Source organism: Stegostoma tigrinum, chromosome 35, assembly GCF_030684315.1.
Source record: "Stegostoma tigrinum isolate sSteTig4 chromosome 35, sSteTig4.hap1, whole genome shotgun sequence".
Lineage (NCBI taxonomy): Eukaryota > Metazoa > Chordata > Chondrichthyes > Orectolobiformes > Stegostomatidae > Stegostoma > Stegostoma tigrinum.
In genome coordinates, this window is record NC_081388.1 from 1420874 (window position 1) to 1444838 (window position 23965).

The window sequence follows — 23965 nt, forward strand, 5'->3', positions numbered from 1 at the left end:
TGGATCCTTGGGGTATGTTTTGGGGTAAGGATAAATTGTACAAGAGGGACGGTTTGCATCTTAATAGGTGAGGGACCAGCATTTTGGCAGGCAGGTTTGCCACTGCAACACAGGTGTGTTTAAACTGAGTAGTGGAGGGAGGGGCCAAACTGGAAATGTAAGAATCAAGTTAAAGGGAAAGTGAGAATAAGAGAAGAAAAACAACAGAATCAACAGAGCAGAAAACTCAAGAAGGGATCGTACAGTATGGCCAAGTGAAATAGGGATTGATAGGAAGGGTGAGAGTAGAAACAAATTAAAAAATATTATATATGAATGCACGAAGCATAAGAAATAAGGTGGATGAGCTTGAGGCTCAGTTGGAAGTTGGCAAGTATGATGTTGTGGGGATAACTGAGACATGGCTTCAAGTGGATAGGGCCTGGGAAATGGATATTCAAGGCTATATGTGCTATCGAAAGGACAGACTGGTGGGCAGAGGTAGCCCTGTTGGTGAGGAATGATATTCAGTCCCTTGCGAGGGTGGACACAGGATCAGGAGATGTAGAGTCAGTTGGATAGAGCTGAGAAATTCTAAGGGTAGAAAGACCCTAATGGGAGTTATCCACAGGCCCCCAAACAGTAGTCTGGATGTAGCGTGTAAGTTGAATCAGGAGTTGTAATTAGCCTGTCTCAAAGGTATCACTATGGTTGTTATGGGAGATTTCAACATGCAGGTAGACTGGGAGAATCAGGATGGTACTGGACCCCAAAGAAGGGAGTTTGTGGAGTGCTTCCAAGATGGATCCTTAGAACAGCTTGTACTGGAGCCTACCAGGGAGGAGGCAATTCTGGATCTGGTGTTGTGCAATGAACTGGATTTGATCAGGGACCTCAAAGTAAAGGAGCCATTAGGAGGTAGCGACCATAATATGATAAGTTTTAATCTGCAGTTTGAGAGGGAGAAGGGAGAATCGGAAGTGTCAGTATTGCAGTTGAATAAAGGGAACTATGGAGCTATGAGGGTGGAGCTGGCCAAAGTTCAATGGCTCACTACCCTAGCAGGGATGGCAGTGGAACAACAATGGCAGGTATTTCTGGATATAATGCAGAAGGTGCAGGATCAGTTCATTCCAAAGAGGAAGAAAGATCCTAAGGGGAGGCAGGGGCGGCCGTGGCTGACGAGGGAAGTTAAGGACTGTATAAAGATAAAAGAGAAGAAGTATAACATAGAAAAGATGAGTGGGAAGCCGGAGGACTGGGAAGATTTTAAAGAGCAACAGCGGATAACTCAAAAGGCAATACACAGATAAAAGATGAGCTGTGAAGGAAAACTGGCCAAAAATATAAAGGAGGATATTAAAAGCATTTTAGATATGTGAAAAGAAAAAAAAATGGTTAAGACTAAAATTGGGCCCTTGAAGTCAGGAAACAGGTGAATTTATTATGGGGAACAAGGATATGGCAGAAGAGTTGAAAAGGTACTTTGAATCTGTCTTCACTAAGGAAGACACAAGCAATCTCCCAGATGCAATAGTGGCTGAAGGAACTAGTGTAATGGTCGAACTGAAGGGAATTTATATTAGGCAGGAAGTGGTGTTGGATAGACTCTTAGGTCTGAAGGCTGATAAATCCCCGGGACCTGATGGTCTGCATCCCAGGGTACTTAAGGAGGGGGGTCAAGAAATTGTGGATGCATTGGTAATTATTTTCCAAGTTTCTATAGATTCAGGATCAGTTCCTGCGGATTGGAGGGTGGCAAATGTTGTCCCACTTTTCAAGAAAGGATGGAGAGAGAAAACAGGAAATTGTAGACCGGTTAGCCTGACGTCAGTGGTGGGAAAGATGCTGGAGTCAATTATAAAAGATGAAATTTCGACTCATTTGGATAGCAGTAACAGAATAGGTCAGAGTCAGCATGGATTTACAAAGGGGAAATCGTGCTTGACTAATCTGGAATTTTTTGAGAATGTAACCATGAAGATGGATGGGGGAGAACCAGCGGATGTAGTGTACCTGGATTTTCAGAAAGCCTTTGATAAAGTCCCGCATAGGAGATTGGTGAACAAAATTAGGGCACATGGTATTGGGGACAAAATACTGAGTTGGATTGAAAATTGGCTGGCTGACAGGAAGCAAAGAGTAGTGATAAACTGGTCCCTTTCGGAATGGCAGGCAGTGACCAGTGGGGTACCACAAGGTTCAGTGCTGGGACCGCAGCTGTTTATGATGTATATTAATGATACAGACAAAGGCATTAAAAGTAATGTTAGCAAATTTGCTGATGACACAAAGTTGGATGGCAGTGTGAAATGTGAGGAGGATGTTATGAGAATACAGGTGACTTGGACAGGCTAGGTGAGTGGACAGATGCATGGCAGATGCAGTTTAATGTGGATAAATGTATATACACTTTGGTGGCAAGAGCAGGAAGGCAGATTACTATCTCAATGGAGTCAAGTTAGGTAAAGGGGAAGTACAACGAGATCTAGGTGTTCTTGTACATCAGTCAATGAAAGCAAGCATGCACGTACAGCAGGCAGTGAAGAAAGCTAATAGCATGCTGGCCTTCATAACAACAGGAATTGAGTATAGGAGCAAAGAGGTCCTTCTGCAGCTGTACAGGGCCCTGGTGAGACCACACCTGGAGAACTGTGTGCAGTTTTGTTCTTCAAATTTGAGGAAGGACATTCTTGCTATTGAGGGAGTGCAGCATAGGTTCACGAGGTCAATTCCCGGAATGGCGGGACAATCATATGTTGAAAGATTGGAGCAACTGGGCTTGTATACACTTGAGTTTAGAAGGATGTGAGGGGATCTGATTGAGGCATATAAGATTATTAAGGGTTTGAATACTCTGGAAGCAGGAAGCATGTTGCCGCTGATGTGTGAGTCCAGAACCAGAGGACACAGTTTAAAAATAAGGGGTAGGCCATTTAGAACAGAGTTGAGGAAAAACATCTTCACCCACAGAGTGGTGGATATATGGAATGCTCTGCCCCAGAAGGCAGTGGAGGCCAACCCTCTGGATACTTTCAAGAAAGAGATGGATAGACGTCTTAAAGATAGTGGAATCAAGGGTTATGGGGATAAGGCAGGAACAGGATACTGATTGTGGATGAGCAGCCATGATCATAATGAATGGTGGTGCTGGCTCAAAGGGCCGAATGGCCTACTCGAGCACCTATTGTCTATACAGTGAGTCAGATGACAGCATTTCTGCACAGTCTGCATTTAAGCCAGTATTTCCCAAACCTATTAGTGGTGTGACCCCGCTTCAATGCCCCAAACTTCACATGACTGCACATTGGAAATCTGAGTTCCTTTTGGGGTGGAGGGGGAACAGCAAAATGTTACTAGAATTGTTAAGCTGGGGAGGGGACAATCTTCAGATGCTGAGGAGGGTTGTGGCATGCGTGGTTTCTCAAAATAAAACTTGTTTGCAACCTTTATTTTGCATCAGCAACGGGGCCTCATTATCTATAGTTTAGGCCATGTCCACAGTTAGATTAAAAGTGACAATTTAAAGGGGCCTCTCAGCCATCAACATTTCAATCCAACATGAGTGTCACCCTTGGAGCTCATTGCTCCGAGTGTAGTCTCGTGATCCTCCCTCTATTAGGGAAACCCTGTATAATACAGGGCCTCACTTCAAAGGAGGCCATCCTCCCAGGATCTATAGGTCAAAGGTTAGTTTCCTCTACCTCTTTTGCAATGGGGGTTTATGAACAGCTGCAGCCTCGTGGAGGAAGACCTCTGGTCATCAGGAGCAGGCCCATTGATCCTGCTCGTCAAAAGCAAGCACTGAACTATTTGAGACCCATGATCCAGAAATTGCATTGCAAGTGCACGACTAAATACTTCTTAAATGGTACAAGGGTTGCAAGCTCTATACCCTTCCACGTAGTGAGTTCCAGATTCCCACTACCCCCAAGATGAAAAACTGCATTCCTTACAACCCCTCTAAACTTCCTGCCTCTTACCTTAAATCTATATGGTCCTTTGTCACTGATTCATCCACTCAGGAGAAATGCTCCTTCCTAGATATGCCTCTCATAATTTTATACATCATAATCATGTTACACCTCAGTCTCCTCTGCTACAAGGAGAACAACCTAAGCTGTTTGATATCTCTTCATCGCTGAAACTCTCCAGCACAGGCCATATCCTGGTAAATCTCTTTTACATCCTCTACACATCCATCCTATAATGTGATTTCCACAACTGCCCACAATACTCTAGATTGGTCGAACTACCATTTATTTAGTTTCAGCATAAACTCCCTGCTCTTAAACTCTCTGCCTATAATAAAGACAAGTATCTCCATGCCTTCTTAACCATTTTATCCACCTGTCTGGATCAAGATCTGGAACCAGAATTACTGAGTGAGGAGACAAAATTCAGATCAGAACCTGGAACATTTAAGTCTGGAAACAAAGTCCAGATGGTGAGACAGAAAGCCGAGATCAAGGGGCTGACTGATGGATCCACTGTTTTATTATATTAAATAACATATGAAATTAACAATAAAAAGTTATAAAATGCGTTGCAGATTCTACATTCCAACTGGAATCTCAGATGGGTGCGAAGGACCACTGTCAATGGAACATTTCCACCATTTACTGTGTTATAGCTGTCTTAGACAGACTGTGGGAGAACGAAGCCCTATGCCAGATAGTTCGAATGACCCAATATTCAGGAATACTGCAGTGAGAGGTACCCCACTAATTAAATCACTAAACCATGCTTCCATTATTATCCAGTGTCCAGTTTCTTTTTCTATCTTTCCAGCAAACTGGTATAAATTCAACCTCCCAAACCATTTCAGCTTTATCCTGACCAGCTCTGATTTTCCTTCACTGATCCTTAAATCAGTGCTAGCCACCATCTTAGACTCAGTCACCCTCCATCGTCTCTCGGATATCTGAGGGGAGTGTCTGGAACAGAGACTCCTCCACGATCAGGCCTCCGAGCTTCAGGCTGGTGCACTGTCCGACCTCAGGGGGCAATACTTCCAAGTGGTTGCCCTTCAGTTCCAGCCTTGCAAGCAGGGGCAGGCCAGCAATTCTGGGTGAGAGGGCAATCAGGTCATTGTGGGCGACTTTCAAGGCTTTCAGCTTCTTACAGAAGAAGAGCTCGTTAGGCAGGGACTCAATAGAGTTGTGGGACACAGAGAAGTGGTGGAGGTTCTGGAGGACCCCTATTTCTGGTGGGATTGATCTGATGCGATTGTGGGAGAGGTCAAGGTGTCGGAGCTTGTTACACAAGAAGAGTTGAGGTGGTATGTCCTCGATCTGGTTATTATTGAGATAGAGGCACTCCAAAGAGCTCAGCTTTTTGATGTGTTCAGGGATGTAGATGATGTGATTGTACCACAGCTTCAGACAGGTTAGCTTCTGGCAGTGTTGGAGGCAGAGGATTTCCTCAATGGACCGGAGATGGTTCTCCTTCAAATTCAGCTCCTCCAGGTTCACCAGGCTAGACACAGTGTGAGGGATCCTCTCCAGCTCGCACTGCACCAGTTCCAAGACTCTGAGCTGCAGCAGTTTTTTCAAGATGTTTGATGCCATGAATTTGGTGCCATCATTGTGGATGCTCAACTTCTGGAGATGGCTGGACAGGTCTGCCAGACACGGAGGGATTTTGGCTACGTTGCTTTTCAGGTACAGGGTCTTGAGGTGGTGAAGCTCGCAGAGAGAATCCAGAATGAAGCACTTGGCACCCTCCTGAGTGAGAGATCCAGTCAGGCTGAGTTCCTCCACATTTTCCATACTGGGCACCCAGAGGGGAAACTCCTGGAGGCTGTCAAAACGTACTTGAAGGACTTTGAGGTTTTCCTTCAGAAAGTCCAAGGCGGCCTGGTGGAGTCGCACGGGGCAGTTGAGCAGCGATAGCTCCTGCAGGTGGATGAGTTGCGTCGTGGCCGGTGGCAACTCCAGGTCGGCACTGAGCTCGAGTTTCAGAGCCTGGATTTCGGTCAAGTGGAAGGTGGCGGCGGGCAGAGCGGGCACCATGAGGAGGTGCAGTTCGAGGCGGTGGGCCAGGTTCCTCTGCAACCTCTGCCGCAGCTTCTCGGTTGACCATTCACGGTCCAGATTCAGCTGCATCAGCTTGTTCTCGCTGACCTCAGACAGGAAGACGGCAAACCGCTTGGAATAGAGTGCGTCGTACTGGTCGGTCAGGTGGAGCATGAAGGCGAAGTCATTCCTCACGTCTGGAATGTCGCTGATACCTGACTCCTGCCGCACATACTCGAAGGAATATTCCTTGAGAGGTCGGTAGAAGAGCCAGTACAGCGTGTACAGGCAGGTGCAGCCGTACCCACAAACAAAACAGATGTAGCAAATGGCAAGTTTGAAGAAGAGGTGGGCCTTTGTGTGATTACAGCAAAAATGACGGTAACCAGTCACATCCTCGATGTTAACGGTGCAGGGCACCACGACGTGTATATTCAGAACCAACAAGGCGTGGTAAAGGATGATCAGGATGAACTTGATGACCCGGACAATTGTCTGTCCGATGTACATGAAGTAAAGGATGTCACTGTCCTCCACGTGCAGGCGGAATTTCTTCACCTTTTCAAACAAGGCCTTGGCCTGCTCGCCCTCCTGCTTGTCCAGGGTGCTCTCACTCCCCTTGTCTGCCACCAGTGGGGGTTCCCCCGAGCCGGCCTGTTCCTCGGATGGTCCACCGGACTCAGCTCCAGAGCCGGAGCTGAAGCCAGCTGGCAGGTTCCCCGACTGGTCCCGCTGGCCCGCCTTCTCACCGGACACCTCGCTCAGAGCCCGGGTGGTCCATGGCGAGTCGAAGCACTTAGCCAGGATGGAGACAAAGTGCTCGATTTTGGAGCTGGTCCCGGGGAACTTGAACCAGAAGCTCCCGCAGATCATGAAAGTGAGGGTGTGGACGAGCACCAAGTAGGGGAAGTACTTGACATACCAGTGAAGAGCTTTCTCGTAGCAGATCTGATTAATAAAGCTGTACTGCTGAAGGTCCAGGTTGGTCTTTACTCCATTCAGTTCCTGTGTTGAGCTCTCCGAGGGCTTTACTTGCAACATGAACTCTGAGCAATTGATCGGGATTAGAGAGTGTGTCGATACCGGCCCAGGGAGACAGATAATCTTGTCCTGTGTTACCTAGAGACAAACAAATGACAAAGCAAAGGCTGAATGAAGCAGTCACTGGAAATCTGAAATAAGAACGGAAAGTGCTGAATATACTCATAGTGGTCCGACAGCATGTATATATAGAGAGAGTTAACACTTTGAGTCCAGAACGTCAATTCTGGAGAAGGTTTACTGGACTTGAAATGTTAGCTCTGTTTCTCTGTCCACATGCTGCCGCACCTGCTGAGTTTCTCTCGCATCCTCTGAGTTGTTACAGATTTTCCATTATCCACAGAATTTTGCTTTTAATGTTTCGGAACTGGGGCAATTTAGAAATGCAGTCTTCACCAAGTGAGAAGAAGAAACAGAAGAGAAAGTTTGTGCCTAACAGAAGACAGAGACAATTAAATGACAAAAGAATTAGCCTTGCGGTCTAAAGACCAAAGGGAGTGGTTATGTGTCAAGGATTCTAAAGACAGAGAGTGTGGGAGAAGAATGCAAATTTGATTGGTGTTGATATCTGCAGCTTCAGCAGAGGACAAAATAGAGAGAGTGTGTGAGGAAGAACAATATGTACTTGTGTAGAATTGGAAGCAGCAATCGCGGAGAGAACAGTAACATCGTCGTGTTTGAAGAAATCAGGGAGAAAAAAAATATCAAACTGGGGAATTACAGGACGGTGCTGAGTCGATTGGCTGGTGAGCATTATAGCTTTAGTCCCCTTTCTCCAGATTTAGTATGTTAGACAAGTTGGGAAATTCAAAATTTCATTTTCTGTTAAGTATTAAAACATTTTAATTTTACTATTTAAGTGCCAACTGCAGAAGAGAAGTGAGCGCTCGTTTAAAAAGTAGCTAGGTTTTGTTGTCTAATAGCTAGAGGATCAGCAGGATAGCTCAGACATCTCGAGTTCACATTCTATACTATGTGAGGACTCCAAGCCATTTCCTGTGCCCTGGATAACCATGTGCTCAGAAAGTCTTGTCAGTTACGGCTGCTCAGACTCTGGGTTTCAGAGTTTCACAAGCAGCTGGCATCATCAATTTAATGGCTCCAAGATGTTGGGAACTTCACAAACAGCAAATTTATAGATATTCTCACTCTGTAGATGAAGAACATTTAAGAAGAGAGAAAGTCAGCAAGAAAGAGGAAGAAGCAAATAACACAGAAGTCTCCTTGAAAGTATCTCAGAACTCTGTTCCGAATGCTGGTGAGAGTGATGGTGCATCTGGAGAATGCAGTCACTGCATGTTTCCAGGCAGTGCCTCAACTGTGCAGGGGCACAAAGAAGACAATGTTCAATAGTTTTTTTTAAAATTCACTGCGGGATGTGGGCATCACTGGCTGCTCCACATTTATTGCCTGTCCCTAGTTGCCCTTGAGAAGATGGTGGTAAGCTACCTTCTTGAACCACTGCACTCCATGTGCTGTAGGTAGATCCACAATGCTGTTAAGGAGGGAACACCAAAATTTCAATCCAGTGACAGTGAAGGAATGGCAATATGTTTTCATGGTGAGTGAGGAACTGTAGATATGAACCTTGGATGTGCATTGCTTTCCTGATATCATTAAGTGGTTGCATAATATCTTTGGTGGTAGTAGATGGGAGGTGGGAGGACAACTAGAATCCCTATGTTATAGAGGCAGACCATTCAGCCCATTGAGTCCACACCGACCATCTGGAGAACATCCCACCCAGATCCACCTCATCCCTGTAATCCTGCATTTGCCATGGCTAATCCACCTAGCCAACACTTCCTTGGACATGATGGGCAATTTAGCATGGCCAATTCACCTAACCTGAATGTCTTTGGACAGTGGGAGAAAACTGGAACACCAAGAGGAAACACATGCAGATACAGGGAGAATGTGCAAACTCCATTCAGTCAGCTGAGGGTGAAATTGAACCCGGATCCCTGGCGCTGTAAGGTTGCAGTGCTAACCACAGAGCCACCATACCATCCAGTCAGAAAAAGGGAGACAGATCTGGAAAGCCCCAAAGTGCATTTCAGTCAAGAACAGATAGTCTGTTTTGGAAACTGGTGAGAGTGACAGTTCCTCTGGGAAGTGCAGCCAAAGTCCAGCTACATGAGGAAGGAGCAGAAAGGAAGGGAGAATGTTTGTGGCGGGAGACACAATAGTGAGAGATAAGGACAAGTGTTTCAGCCAACACAGATATGTTGCTTCCATGACGCCAGTGCTAAGAATGTCACTGAATAGCTGCAGGGCATTCTGAAGGGGGACTGACAAACAGGCAGATATGGTTCACATTGGGACCAACAAGAATTTACAGACCACAGTATCAGATAAAATAGCAGGACCTAAAAAGTTTATAATCTCCGGATTACTCCTAGTACTGTGTGCTAGTGAGTATAGGAATACGCGGATAAAACAGATGAATGTGTGGGTTAAAGAATTGATGCCGAAGGGAGGGCTTTAGATTCCTGCATCACTGGGTCCATTTCTGAACAGTGACACTGTATAAGCAGGATGGTCTGCACCTGAACCAGAATGAGATCAGCTTCCTTGTGGGAAGGTTTGCTAGTGCTGTTACTGGAGGTTTAAGTCAATACAGTGTGGAGCTGGAGGAACACAGCAGGTCAGGCAGCATCAGAGGAGCAGGAAAGCTGATGTTTCGGGTTTACGCTCTTCATCAGAACTTTCCTGCTCCTCTGATGCTGCCTGACCTGCTGTGTTCTTCCAGCTCCACACTGTATTAACTCTGAGATAGTAGGAACTGCCGATGCTGGAGGATCTGAGATAACACGGTGTGAAAGTGGATGAACACAGCAGGCCAAGCAGCACCAGAGGAGTAGGAAGGCTTGATGTTTCGGGTCGGGACCCTTCTTCAGAAATGCTACAGAGATAGTAGGAACTGCCGATGCTGGAGAATCTGAGATAGCACGGTGTGAAGCTGGATGAACACAGCAAGACCAAGCAGCATCAGGGGAGCAGGAAAGCTTGACGTTTCGGGTTGGGACCCTTCTGACTCCAGCATCTGCAGTTCTTGCTATTTTCTAGTCACTGGAGGTTTGAACTAATTTAGCAGGAGGATGGGGCAGAGAGTGGAGGTGCATTAGTCGGGGTAATGCACAGACAAATGTAGAAGAAGAACCAAGTCAGTCTGAAAGCCAGAGTGTATGTAGTCAAGTTGAGGCAGAAGGGAGCATGGCAAGGTAGATGGCATTTATTTTAATTCTAGGAGCCTTGCGGGTAAGAGAGATGAATTGAGGATGTTGATTAACACATGTGGATGTGGTTTCAGGGAGATATGGTTGATGGAGGGGCAGAACTGGATGTTCAATATTCCGGGTGTAGAATCTTCAAGTGAAACAGGGAGGGGTATAAAAGAGGATGTGGTTCTTCATTATTGATTAGCAAGTCAATTACAGCAGTAAGGAGGGATGATATCTTGGAAGGCTCTTCAAATGCGGCCATATGGGTAGAAGCTAAAAACAAAGAGGCAACAAGAACCTTGCTGAGAGTGTGCTGTAAACTCCCAAACAGTTAGAGAGAGAGATAGAAAGATAGATCTCAGAGAAGTGGATAGTATTTTGATAGAGGATTTTAACTTCTCCAAAATTAACTGGGATAAACAAAAGCTGAAAGGTTTACTCAATGTGGAATCTTACAATATACCCACAAGAGTGGTTTAAGACAACATGCAAAAGGATCTGCAAAAGAGAGCTTGCTATATTTAATTTTGGTGAATGAGGCTAGGCAAGTGCTAGATGTGGCAGTGGGGGAGTATTTTCTGACAGTGAACATAGTTCAGTCAGATTTAAATAAGTTATGGATGAGGATAAGGATGGACCAGAAATAAACATTCTGAATTTATAGGGCAGCACAGTGGCTCAGTGGTTAGCACTGCAGCCTCACAGTGCCAGGGACCCATGTTCAATTCCAGCCTCAGGTAACTGCCTGAGCAGAGTTTGCACATTCTCCCCGTGTCTGCGTGGGTTTCCTCCGGGTGCTCCGGTTTGCTTCCACAGCCCAAAGATGTGCAGGCTAGGTGGATTGGCCTTGCTAAATTGCCCGGAGTGTTCAGCGGAGTGTAGGTTGTAGGGGGATGGGTCTGGGTGGGATGCTCCAACAGCCAGTGTGGACTTGTTGGGCCTAAGGCCTGTTTCCATACTGTAGGGAACCTAATCTAATTGATGGATGGCTGATTTTACTGAGGATCTGTCGTAGTGGACTGGGAGCAGCTATCTGCAGGAAAATCCACACCACAGCAGTGAGAGATATTCAAAAGAATAATAGCGAGAGTGTAAGGCCAGCATGTTCCCACGAAGGCCAAAGGTGGGACCAACAAACTTGTGACAACCCTAGAAGTTAAGGGTATAAAGGAAGAGAGATACTGAAGGCTGAACGCAGCGGATCCTCTATGGGAGTGTAGAAAGTGCACGGTGTGGTGGGGTGGGGGGTGGATGGTTTTGCTTAAAACAATTAGGAGGGCAATGAGGTGACATGAGAAAATATTGGTCGGTAATATTAAGGAAAGTCCAAAGGTTCTACATGTATATTAGACACAAGATAATAACCAGGGAGCAAGTAGGGCCCATTCAGGATCAAAGTGGTAATCTGTGTGTGGAGCCAGAAGGCAAAGATGAGGTTTTAAATGAATATTTTCTACCTAGGTTGATTGTAGAGAAGCAGGAGGGCTGTGATATCCAGGAATAAATTAGCATTGAGAGGGAGGGATACTAGCAGTTATAGCAGACTTGAAAGTGGAGAAACCCACAGGCCCAGATGAGGTATATTACAGGCTGCTGTGGGAGGCGAAGGTGGAGATTGCAGGAGCCTTGATGTTAATTTTCTAATGCTGTCTGGCCCCAGGAAAGATTCAAGAGGATTGGAGAACAGTTCAGTGGTATCAATAAAAAAGAAAGATGTTAGGGATAAACCAGGAAAATAACATCCAGTGAATATAACAACAGTGGTGAAGAAACTACTGAAAAAAAGATGAGGGACGAAATTAATCTCTACTTAGAGAGACAACGATTAAGCAACAACAGTCAGCATGGCTTTGTTTGACAAGTTCGATTGACATTTTTGAAGTGAATAGGAGTACAGATGAGAGTAATGCTGTTTATGCTGTCTACATGAACTCCAGTAAGATTTCTGACAGTGTCGTGCATGGCAGACTGGTTTGGATCCATAGGATCCAGGGAAATTTGGCTAATCGGGTCCACAATTTTACTTAGTGGTAGGAAGCAGAGGGTGATGGTCAAAGAGTGTTGTTGTGACTGGAAACCTGTGTTCAATGGGATTCTAAAGGATTAGGTACTGGGTCCTTTGCTGTTTGTTGTGTATATTAGTGATCTAGACATGGCTGTAGGAGACATGCTTAGTAAATTCTCAGATAACTTGAAAATTGGTGGCATGGTAAATCAAAAAAGAGGTTGGACTACATGACGATATAGACCACCGGCCTGATGGGCTGAATTGTAGCAAATGGAACTTAATCTAAAAGTATGAGGTGATGCGTTTTGGAAGGACTAACAAGGCAGCGAGTACATGATGAATGGTAGAACCCTAGGAAACAGAGACTGTCAGATGGACCTTGATGTGCATGATCACAGATCCTTGAAGGCAGTAGAACAGTTGGATAAGACGGCATTTGTCAAGGCAGTGAATACGAGAAAAGGAAGATTATGGTACAATTATATATAATTTAGCTTGGCCACAGCTAGAGTACTGGGTGCAGTTCTGGTCCCTACACTATTGGAAGGATGTGATTGCACTGAAGTGCAGATTTACCATGGAACAAAAACAGAAAATGCTGGTGAAGCTAAACAGGTTTGACAGCATCAGTGGGGAGAAAACACTGTTAACATTTTGAGTCTGGTAACTCTTCATCAGAACTGAATTTTCCAGACCTCCAGTATTCACAGTCCTTTGTTTTATTTTGGAGATTCACCATGATGTTGTTTTGCAGAAGGGCTTCAGGTGTGAAGACAGACTAGATCAAGTGGGGTGGTATTTGCTGTGCACAATGGGGTCTCCTGTACATTGGGGAAATGAAGGGTAGACTGGGTGACCTCTTCATAAAGCACCTGTAAAACAGACCCTGAGCTTCCAATTGCTTGCCACTTCAACACGCCACCTTTTTGCCTGGCCAATCTTTCTGTCTCAGGCTTGCTGCAAGGCTCCAGTAAAGCTCACAGTAAGCTAGAAGAATAACACCTCATTTTCCATTTGGGGACCCTGCAGTCTTCTGGACTCAGCATTGAGTTCAATAACTTTGGGGCTTGAACTCTGCTATATCCAGTTTCACCAGACCTTGTTATCACACAGTCTGCTATTACATATAATCCATTGTTAGCCACTAACAGTCTCCATTAATAGCTTTTCACTCTCCTAGCCAGATTGTTATCCACTCTTTTGTCTGTCCAACTGTTCTTCTCTCTCTTAGTTCTATCCCCACCTTTTGTTTATGCCTTAGCCCCTCCCCCACGATATTTTCTGCATAAAACCTCGTTTTCTTGGCTCTCATCCGTTCTGAAGAAGAGAAACCGCACCCGAAAGTTAACTGTGATTTCACTTCACAGATGCTGCCAGATCTGCTGAGCTTTTCCAGCAATTCCTGTTTTTGGTTCTAGATGGGGTAGGGTTGTTTCTCTTAGAGTAGAGAAGGCCAGGGGTGAACCTGACTGAGGTGTACAAAGTTCTCAGAGGCAAAGAGGGAGAAACGCCTTGCTTTTTTAGATGGCTAAATAACTGGGGTCACAGTTCTAAGGTAGGATGCCAGAGGTTTAGAGGATAACAAGGTGTAGAACTCAATGAATGTAGCAGGCCAGGCAACATCAGAGAAGCAGAAAAGCTGACATTTCGAGTCTGGATGCTTCTTCAGAAATGGGAGAGGGTAAGGGGACTCTGTTTGTCATTTTTATGCTGTTTGTCATTTTTATACTGTTTGTCATTTTTATAAATGACCTGGATGAGGGCGTAGAAGGATGGGTTAGTAAATTTGCAGACGACACTAAGGTCGGTGGAGTTGTGGATAGTGACGAAGGATGCTGTATGTTGCAGAGAGACATAGGTAAGCTGCAGAGCTGGGCTGAGAGGTGGCAAATGGAGTTTAATGCAGACAAGTGTAAGGTGATGCACTTTGGTAGGAGTAACCGGAAGGCGAAGTACAGGGCTAATGGTAAGATTCTTAGTAGTGGAGATGAGCAGAGAGATCTCGGTGTCCATGTACACAGATCCTTGAAAGTTGCCACCCAGGTTGACAGGGCTGTTAAGAAGGCGTACAGTGTTTTAGCTTTTATTAATAGAGGGATCGAGTTCCAGAACCTAGAGGTTATGGTGAAGCTGTACAAAACTCTGGTGCGGCCGCACTTGAAGTATTGCGTACAGTTCTGGTCACCGCATTATAAGAAGGATGTGGAAGCTTTGGAAAGGGTGCAGAGGAGATTTACTCGGATGTTGCCTGGTATGGAGGGACGGTTTTATGAGGAAAGGCTGAGGGACTTGGGGCTGTTTTCATTAGAGAGAAGGTTGAGAGGTGACTTAATTGAGACGTATAAAATAATCAGAGGGTTAGATAGGGTGGATAGGGAGAGCCTTTTTCCGAGGATGGTGATGGCGAGCACGAGGGAGCATAGCTTTAAATTGAGGGGTGAAAGATATAGGACAGATGTCAGAGGTAGTTTCTTTACTCAGAGAGTAGTAAGGGAATGGAACGCTTTGCCTGCAATGGTAGTAGATTCCAAGACAACAAAATGTGAGGCTGGATGAACACAGCAGGCCAAGCAGCATCTCAGGAGCACAAAAGCTGACGTTTCGGGCCTAGACCCTTCATCAGAGAGGGGGATGGGGTGAGGGCTCTGGAATAAATAGGGAGAGAGGGGGAGGCGGACCGAAGATGGAGAGAAAAGAAGATAGGTGGAGAGAGTATAGGTGGGGAGGTAGGGAGGGGATAGGTCAGTCCAGGGAAGACGGACAGGTCAAGGAGGTGGGATGAGGTTAGTAGGTAGATGGGGGTGCGGCTTGGGGTGGGAGGAAGGGATGGGTGAGAGGAAGAACCGGTTAGGGAGGCGGAGACAGGTTGGACTGGTTTTGGGATGCAGTGGGTGGAGGGGAAGAGCTGGGCTGGTTGTGTGGTGCAGTGGGGGGAGGGGATGAACTGGGCTGGTTTAGGGATGCAGTAGGGGAAGGGGAGATTTTGAAACTGGTGAGGTCCACATTGATACCATTAGGCTGCAGGGTTCCCAGGCGGAATATGAGTTGCTGTTCCTGCAACCTTCGGGTGGCATCATTGTGGCACTGCAGGAGGCCCATGATGGACATGTCATCTAGAGAATGGGAGGGGGAGTGGAAATGGTTTGCGACTGGGAGGTGCAGTAGTTTGCTGCGAACTGAGCGGAGGTGTTCTGCAAAGCGGTTTCCAAGCCTCCGCTTGGTTTCCCCAATGTAGAGGAAGCCACACCGGGTACACTGGATGCAGTATACCACATTGGCAGATGTGCAGGTGAACCTCTGCTTAATGTGGAATGTCATCTTGGGGCCTGGGATAGGGGTGAGGGGGGAGGTGTGGGGGCAAGTGTAGCATTTCCTGCGATTGCAGGGGAAGGTGCCGGGTGTGGTGGGGTTGGAGGGCAGTGTGGAGCGAACAAGGGAGTCACGGAGAGAGTGGTCTCTCCGGAAAGCCGACAGGGGTGGGGATGGAAAAATGTCTTGGGTGGTGGGGTCGGATTGTATATGGCGGAAGTGTCGGAGGATGATGCGTTGTATCCAGAGGTTGGTGGGGTGGTGTGTGAGAACAAGGGGGATCCTCTTTGGGCGGTTGTGGCGGGGGCGGGGTGTGAGGGACGTGTGGCGGGAAATACGGGAGACGCGGTCGAGGGCGTTCTCGATCACTGTGGGGGGAAAGTTGCGGTTCTTGAAGAACTTGGACATCTGGGATGTGCGGGAGTGGAATGTCTTGTCGTGGGAGCAGTTGCGGTGGAGGCGGAGGAATTGGGAATAGGGGATGGAGTTTTTGCTGGAGGGTGGGTGGGAGGAGGTCTATTCTAGGTAGTTGTGGGAGTCGGTGGGCTTGAAATGGACATCAGTTACAAGCTGGTTGCCTGAGATGGAGACTGAGAGGTCCAGGAAGGTGAGGGATGTGCTGGAGATGGCCCAGGTGAACTGAAAGTTGGGGTGGAAGGTGTTGGTGAAGTGGATGAACTGTTCGAGCTCCTCTGGGGAGCAAGAGGCGACGCCGATACAGTCATCAATGTACCGGAGGAAGAGCTGGGGCTTGGGGCCTGTGTAGGTGCGGACGAGGGACTGTTCTACGTAACCTACAAAGAGGCAGGCATAGCTGGGGCCTATGCGGGTGCCCATGGCCACCCCCTTAGTCTGTAGGAAGTGGGAGGAGTCAAAAGAGAAGTTGTTGAGGGTGAGGACGAGTTCGGCTAGGCGGATGAGGGTGTCGGTGGAGGGGGACTGGTCGGGCCTGCGGGACAGGAAGAAGCCTAGGGCCTTGAGACCATCTGCATGCGGAATGCAGGTGTATAGGGACTGGACGTCCATGGTGAAAATGAGGTGTTGGGGGCCAGGGAATTGGAAGTTCTGGAGGAGGTGGAGGGCGTGGGTGGTGTCACGGACGTAGGTGGGGAGTTCCTGGACCAAAGGGGAGAAAATGGAGTCCAGATAGGTGGAGATGAGTTCGGTGGGGCAGGAGCAGGCTGAGACGATTGGTCGACCAAGGCAGGCAGGTTTGTGGATTTTGGGAAGGAGATAGAAACGGGCCGTGAGGGGTTGGGGAACAATGAGGTTGGAGGCTGTGGGTGGGAGGGCCCCTGAGGTGATGAGGTCAAGAATGGTGTTGGAGATGATGGTTTGGTGCTTGGGTGTGGGGTCATGATCGAGGGGGCGGTAGGAGGTGGTGTCGGAGAGTTGGCGTCTGGCCTCGGCGATGTAGAGGTCAGTGCGCCATACTACCACTGCGCCGCCCTTGTCTGCGGGTTTGATGGTGAGGTTGGGGTTGGAGTGGAGGGAGCGGAGGGCTGCCCGTTCTGCAGGGGAGAGGTTGGAGTGGGTGAGAGGGGTGGAGAGGTTGAGGCGGTTAATGTCTCGACGGCAGTTAGAGATGAAGAGGTCGAGGGAGGGTAGGAGGCCTGGGGGTGGTGTCCAGGAGGAGGACTTGTGTTGGAAGTGGGTAAAGGGGTCAGTGGAGGGAGGGTTGGGCTCCTGGTTGAAGAAGTAGGTGTGGAGGCGAAGGCGGCGGAAAAACTGCTCTATGTCCAACCGTGACTGGTATTCGTTGATGTGTGGTTGTAGGGGGACAAAGGTGAGCCCCTTGCTAAGGACTGACTGTTCGTCCTCAGTCAGTGGGAGGTCTGGGGGGATGGTGAAGATTCGGCAGGGCTGAGTGTGGCTGTCTTCTCTGGGGTTGCTGGCTGTGGAGGTTGTGGGCGGAGCGATGAGGCCATCGGCCGTGGGCGGGGTTCCGTCGGCGTCGGCCGTGGGCGGGGTTCCGTCGGCGTCGGCCGTGGGCGGGGTTCCGTCGGCGGTGGGAGTGTCGGGGTGGGCGGCAGCAGCAGCTGCGGTGAGGGTGACTGCAGCAGCGGTAGTAGATTCGCCAACTTTAGGTACATTTAAGTCGTCATTGGACAAGCATATGGACGTACATGGAATAGTGTAGGTTAGATGGGCTTGAGATCGGTATGACAGGTCGGCACAACATCGAGGGCCTAAGGGCCTGTACTGTGCTGTAATGTTCTATGTTCTATGAAACAAGTAGAGAGAGGGGGACGTGATGATGGAAGGTGGATAAAGGAGCAGATAGGTGGATAAAGGAGCAGATAGGTGGAGAGAAGACAGACAGGTCACGGATGTGGGGACGGAGCCCGTAAAGGTGAGTGTAGGTAGGGAATTGGGATGGGCGTTAGTCAGTTGGGAGGGAGGGGCAGGAGGGTGGGAGGCCACCTTTTGAGAAGATTTGTACCTTGGCTTGTTGATCCAGTTGTTGACTTGCTCATCGAGCTCTAGGATGCTGCAATGTGTTGCGGCTCACTTGAAGAGAGCTTTGATCATTTGTGGGTATTGGGATGAGTAATATTGTAGTTGAGTACCTGATCCGTATGGGTAGCTTTCCTGTGTATGCTGGTCTGGAGCTCACTATTGGCCTAATGGTCGATCATTATGTCTACGAAGGGAACTCTGTTGTTGCTTTCCTCTTCCCTAGTGAATTTTATGCTGGTGAGGATGTTGTTTTTGAGTAGATGAGTTTCTTCTAGTTTCGCGCGTTTGGTAATCACAAATGTGTTATCTATGGAGCGGATCCATAGTTTTGCTTGGATGGTGGGACTCATTGAATTGAATTGAAGTAAATTTGATTACCAGAGGGATCAAACACACCCTGCTTCTATGGACTCCCTAAGATAAACAAGTCCCCCTCAGACTCATTGTCTCACTGCCAGGTACACTGACGTACAGACAAGTGAAAGAACTACATAGGACACTGAAACACCTAGTAGACCACTCATCCACTCCACCCAAGAATTCCTCAACCCATCAAGGACACCAGAACTGATGAGAAAGGTATCATGGTCTCCTTCAACGTGACTGCACTATTTACCTCCATAAACATTTCCTTAGTTACTTATGTCATTTCACTTTCAGCAGGAGGATATATGGACAAATCAACGGACCAGATCACTGATATCAGGATTAATAGCAGAAGCCATAATGCAAAGATTAGAACGGACAGCACTTCCCACTGTCCAAACAATACTATGGATCCGCTATGTGGATGACACATTTGTGAGTATCAAACTAAACTGGAAGAAACCCATCTACTCATAAACAACATCCTCACCAGCATAAACTTCACTACAGAGGAGCAGAACAGCAACAGACTTCCCTTAATGGTCTTAATGGTCAAATGTATGCCCAATGGTGAGCCCAACAGACAAAAACATGTAAAAAGCAAATTGGACACAACACAATGCTTAACTAGAAGTGCATTGGTGATGTTACTCAGCGTGATGCCGACATGCTTGCAAACAAACTTACCAGCTTGGTGAGCAAAACAATAACTTGATGGGGTTGGAATAACTGGATGTTTGGTGATTGGTGCAGTTACAAGGGCTAAAGGCCCTCCTTCTGTGTTGTACAACTCTGTGAGTCAATGAATTTCAGTGTGAAGAAGTGTGAGGTGATGTGTTTTGGGAGGAAGAACATTGGGAGACAATACAAAATAAAAGGTAGAACTCCAAAAGGAATGCAGTCTAAAAGGACCTGTGTGTACCCTAAGTAATGGTGTCTCGGTGGTTAGCGCTGCTGTCTCACAGCACCTAGCAGCCGGGTTTAATTCCATCTCGGGTGACTGTCTGCGTGTGGTTTGCACATTCTCCCCATAGCTGTGTGGATTCCCTCCTACAATCCAAAGATGAGCAAGTTAGGTGAATTGGCCATGCTAAATTTCCCATAGTCCCCAGGGATTTGTCAGCTAGATGGTTTAGCCATGGGAATTGTGGAGTTGCAGGATAGGGCAGAGAGGTGGGTCTGGATGGGATGCTCTTCAGAGGCTCGTTGTGAACTCAGTGGGCCCAAGGGCCTGCTTCCACACTGTGGGGATTCTATGATTCTATGAAGCATATGACATTATATATGCCAGGACAAGTTGAGAGAGTGGTTAAATAATTCGTGTGATATCTTGGGCTTTAATTGTAGGATTTTAGAATGCAAAAGCAAGGATGTTTAAAAACTGATTTGGCCTCAGCTGAAATTATTTCTCCAGTTCTCTGCACTTGGAAGGGTTGTAAACATTAGAAAGGGTGCAGGAAAGATTCACAAGAATAGTTTCAGGGATGAGAGCCACAGGTAGAATAAGTAGATTGGAAATACCGGCACTGTTCTCCTTGGAGAAGAGAGGCTGAGAGGAGATTTGATTGAGGTGCTCAAAATCCTGATGGGCCTGCACAGAATAAATGTGGACGAACAGTTCTCATTTGGAAGAGGGATCAAGAACAAGAACATAATCAGTCCGTGATTATATGTGTCTGTTTATGTAAATATGGAGGATTACAAAGTGATAGATTTATAGAGTTACTAATGCAAATCTATTTTTTACTCCATTGATAAACACAGTTTGCATTTTTCTGGTGAAGTATGCAAATCTGGTGGTATGAATACTTTCAGTCTCAATTTGATAATTCAGTAGAGTTGGGAAGTTCAGTGATGATCAAACATTTTTAGGTTTGTGATGACTCATAGAGTCATACAGCAGGATAACAGGCCTTTTCTGATGAAGGGTCTAGGCCCGAAACGTCAGCTTTCGTGCTCCTAAGATGCCGCTTGGCCTGCTGTGTTCATCCAGCTCCACACTTTGTTATCTCTCTCCTTCAATCCAACTCAGCCATGCTGACCAGCTTGATTTCCGGCATAGTACTCCAGTGGACTGTGATGGTAGACTGAATGAAAGTATCCCACCAAGTGGTAAACTCGTCTGAATTCAGCCTTTGTATTTTCCCCTACATTGTGTGACTATGTGTATTAATGCAGCGTATGCCTGTATGTCGATTGTGTTTGATTGTACGTTCCGGTGTATGTATATAGTGTGTATTATTGAGATCTCGTTATTTTTGTTTTTCTTATTTTTGTTTGGAACTGTGAATTGTGAATTTGGGCTATGAGCAACAGCATTTTTTTATAAGAACAAACAAACTGATTTTTATTTGTTTATGGGACCTGGCCTGGATATTAATTCCAGATTAGAGATAACAAGGTGCAGAGCTGGATGAATTCTGCAGGCGAAGCAGCATCAAAGGAGCTGGAAGGCTGCCAAATATTTCAGGGATGAGGGCCATCGGTAGGGTCATAAGTAATAGTAAATAATTAAATTAAGGTCATAAGTAAATGGGTCATAGGTAGGGCCATAAATTGCAGATTGATTATTTTTCAAAGAACACTGTGGACATTTCATGTCCAGAGATATATTATGCTCCAATGGCAGATGTTCAGGTGTTAAAAGAGGCTATCAGATGGAAACTGATGCCAGTCAGCCTGACAAATGGAATGTTTGAAAATAAACAAAATAAATAGAAAAAAAAAACAAATTTTGTACTAGTTTTGAACTCTTTTTGGAGAGAAAGGCTATAGTTGCAAAGCCTGCCAGAAGAGAATTGTTGCTCTCTAGTTATCTCTGTTATCATCTTAGTGAAAGTTTGGAGAATAGAACCCCAGTTATAAGGAATAAATGAATATTCCTCAGAGCCTACTAGAAACTATTTCACTGACCAGGGTTTTCGAAAATCAAGTAAGATACAATCCAATGTGCCTGCAATACCATGTATTGTTGAAACTGCTTACGTGAATTGGCCACTTACTTCTGTCTTGTTTCCCTTTTAATTAATCCTTAAACTGTCTGTCTGTGTGTGAGTGAGGTTGTTCAAGGACAATGTGTTGTGTGTGTGTGTGTGTGTGTGTGTGTGTGTGTGTGTGTGTGTGTGTACTAATCCTGTGTAAACTGATTCTCAGAGTATGTATATCAATCCTGTGTGTGTATTATTTACAAGGACATAGTAGGAACTGCAGATGTTGGAGAATCTGAGATAACACGGTGTAGAGCTGGATGAACACAGCAGGCAAGCAGCATCAGAGGAGCAGGAAAGCTGATGTTTCGAGTGGAGACCCTTTATCAATCCTGTGTGATGATTGATTCTGTGTGTGTTAGTGTATGTGTATTTTTTGTATCTATGCTCATTAATCCTGTGTGCGCACTGATCTTGAGTGTGCGTCTGTGTATATGTTGATCTTATGTCTGTCTACACTAATCCTGTGTATATACTGATCCTGAAAATACCTGTGTTTTTAAAAAATTGAAAACTTATTTATGGGATATGGACAGTCCTGTCTAGACCAGCATGTATTGTTCCTCCCTAATTTCCCAGAGGGTAGTTAAGAGTCAACCACATTGCTGTGAGTATGGAGTCCCATGTAGGCCAGCCTAGGTTAGGATGGCAGTTTGGTTCCCTAAAATGCATTCCTCAATCAGATGGGGTTTCCCAACCATCATTTCAGTATCACCATTACATTATTTATTAAATACAATTCCACCAATTACCATGGCAGGATTTGAGCTCGCATCCCAAGAACATTGCACGGGCCTCTAGATTAATAGTCAGCAATAATACCACTTGGCCATGCTTCTATGTATATGCTTTGTGACTGTATATACTAATCATGTGTGTATACTGATCCTGTGTATGTATGCATGCATGAGTATTGCTTGTGTGTGTCCACTAATCCTGTGTATAATTCATCCTGTCTATGTGTGTATATTGACCCTGTGTTTATATGTGTGTGTATTCATTCTGTGTTTTTGTGTCTATTTGTTTATTGATGAGTCTATTCTGATCCAGTGAATGTATATTGCTTGTAACCCTGTCGGCAAGACTATCAGTGCTGAGGTGATTTTGTCAGTTCCTTACCTGCAACGTGCACCCGAAGACCCCGATCATCAACATTGCCACACAGATATACTCTGTAAATACATCCCACCAGGGCTTCAGCACCCGGAATGCTGGTTGCTGGTCTGCGAACTGTTTCAACTCTGTCAGTGGGATCATCCTCTCTACAAAGGGAAATACATTCCACTCAAACACAAATGCTCACGACCCATCAGATCTGGTCTCATCCTTTACAGGGGCCATTGACCCACTCATCCTACAATCAGGTCTTGGAGGTGAAGCTGGTACAGGGGTTGGGCAGGGATTCCTGGATAAATGAAAGCAAAATACTGCAGATGATGAAGATCTGAAATGAAAACAGGAAGTGCTTGAGAAACTCAGTAGGTCTTTCATCTGCAGAGGGAGAAAAACAGAGGTAATGTTTTGAGTCCAGTATGACTTTACTTCCAACTTGAAGTGGAAGACTAGAAAATGTTGGTTTTTATGCTGTTGACAGAAGAGAAGGAAAAGCAGTGGAGAAAATCGTGAGGATGCCAACAGCAAAAGACAAAGGGAGTGCAAAAGGGAGTGTTAGTAGAGAAGAGATATAGATTGAAGAGTAGGTGTTAATGGTAGAAAATAGATAAATTCTACTGAAAGCAAACACATGAAAACCAGACATGGCAGTTACAGTGTGATGTGGGGAAGGGGTGTAATCAAAATGTTGGAGTTCATGGTCCAAAACTGTTGAATTCCAATTGAGCCATGAAGGTTGTAAAGTGGATAAGTGAAAAATGAGGTGTTGTTCCTATAACTTGCTTTGCTGGAACATGAAGACATAGGACAGAAATGATACCTAATGCTCCAGCCTGGTACCTGGATTTGGGGATGAGAACCTGTGCTTGGTATTATGGGGTTGGACTGGGTTCCCTAAAAGGAGTTGATATGCCCAACAGGATATCATAATTTCCTGGGCTACAGGTCATCCTACGTGAGTGGAAGATGTTGGGGACAGAGTCAACATAAACCCTGCTGCTGATTAAACAACCACTTACCCACTTCCTTCATGGCTTGGTGCCTCAGAAGACTGGTGCTGGGAGTTCACAACTGGGTCAGCTGTCCGAGAGCCCAGCTTTTAACTGGAGCCATAGCTGTCAACAGAATGCCCAGCTCGGCATTGTGCCCAGGACAGACAGCCTTTTATTGGGCTGGGGTTGTTTTAATGCACAGTGTTAACTAATGCACCTGTAGCTGGTACAGCCAACAATGGAACAGGAGGCCTAATAATTTGAGAAAGATAGGGAGAGAGAGATATAGAGCGCAAGAGAGGCAAACAGAAAGAGAGAGGAACAGAAAGAAACCATGAGAGAGACAGAGAGGAGGAGGCCTGGGAGAAAAATGGGGGCGAGAGACGGAACTATGAGTTAGAGTAAGAGAGAGCGAAATGAAAAGAGAGAGATTGAGAGACAGTGAAGGGGAGGGTGGGGATAGAGAGTT

General features: G+C 46.2%; 1 protein-coding gene across 2 annotated transcripts in view; it reads right to left on the reverse strand.

Annotated features, from left to right (window-relative positions):
* Positions 1-4473: 4473 nt before the first annotated feature.
* The window catches only part of LOC125447519 (volume-regulated anion channel subunit LRRC8C-like), a 32546-nt gene continuing 13054 nt past the window's right edge, over positions 4474-23965 (reverse strand). For both annotated transcript variants that reach the window (XM_048521964.2, XM_048521965.2), the window contains exons 2-3: positions 22511-22653; positions 4474-7115 (exon numbers count right to left, since the gene is read on the reverse strand). In XM_048521964.2, the coding sequence (XP_048377921.1) occupies positions 4875-7115; positions 22511-22648 (2379 nt within the window). In that variant the 5' untranslated portion in view covers positions 22649-22653 and the 3' untranslated portion in view covers positions 4474-4874. The remainder of the gene's footprint in view (positions 7116-22510; positions 22654-23965) is intronic.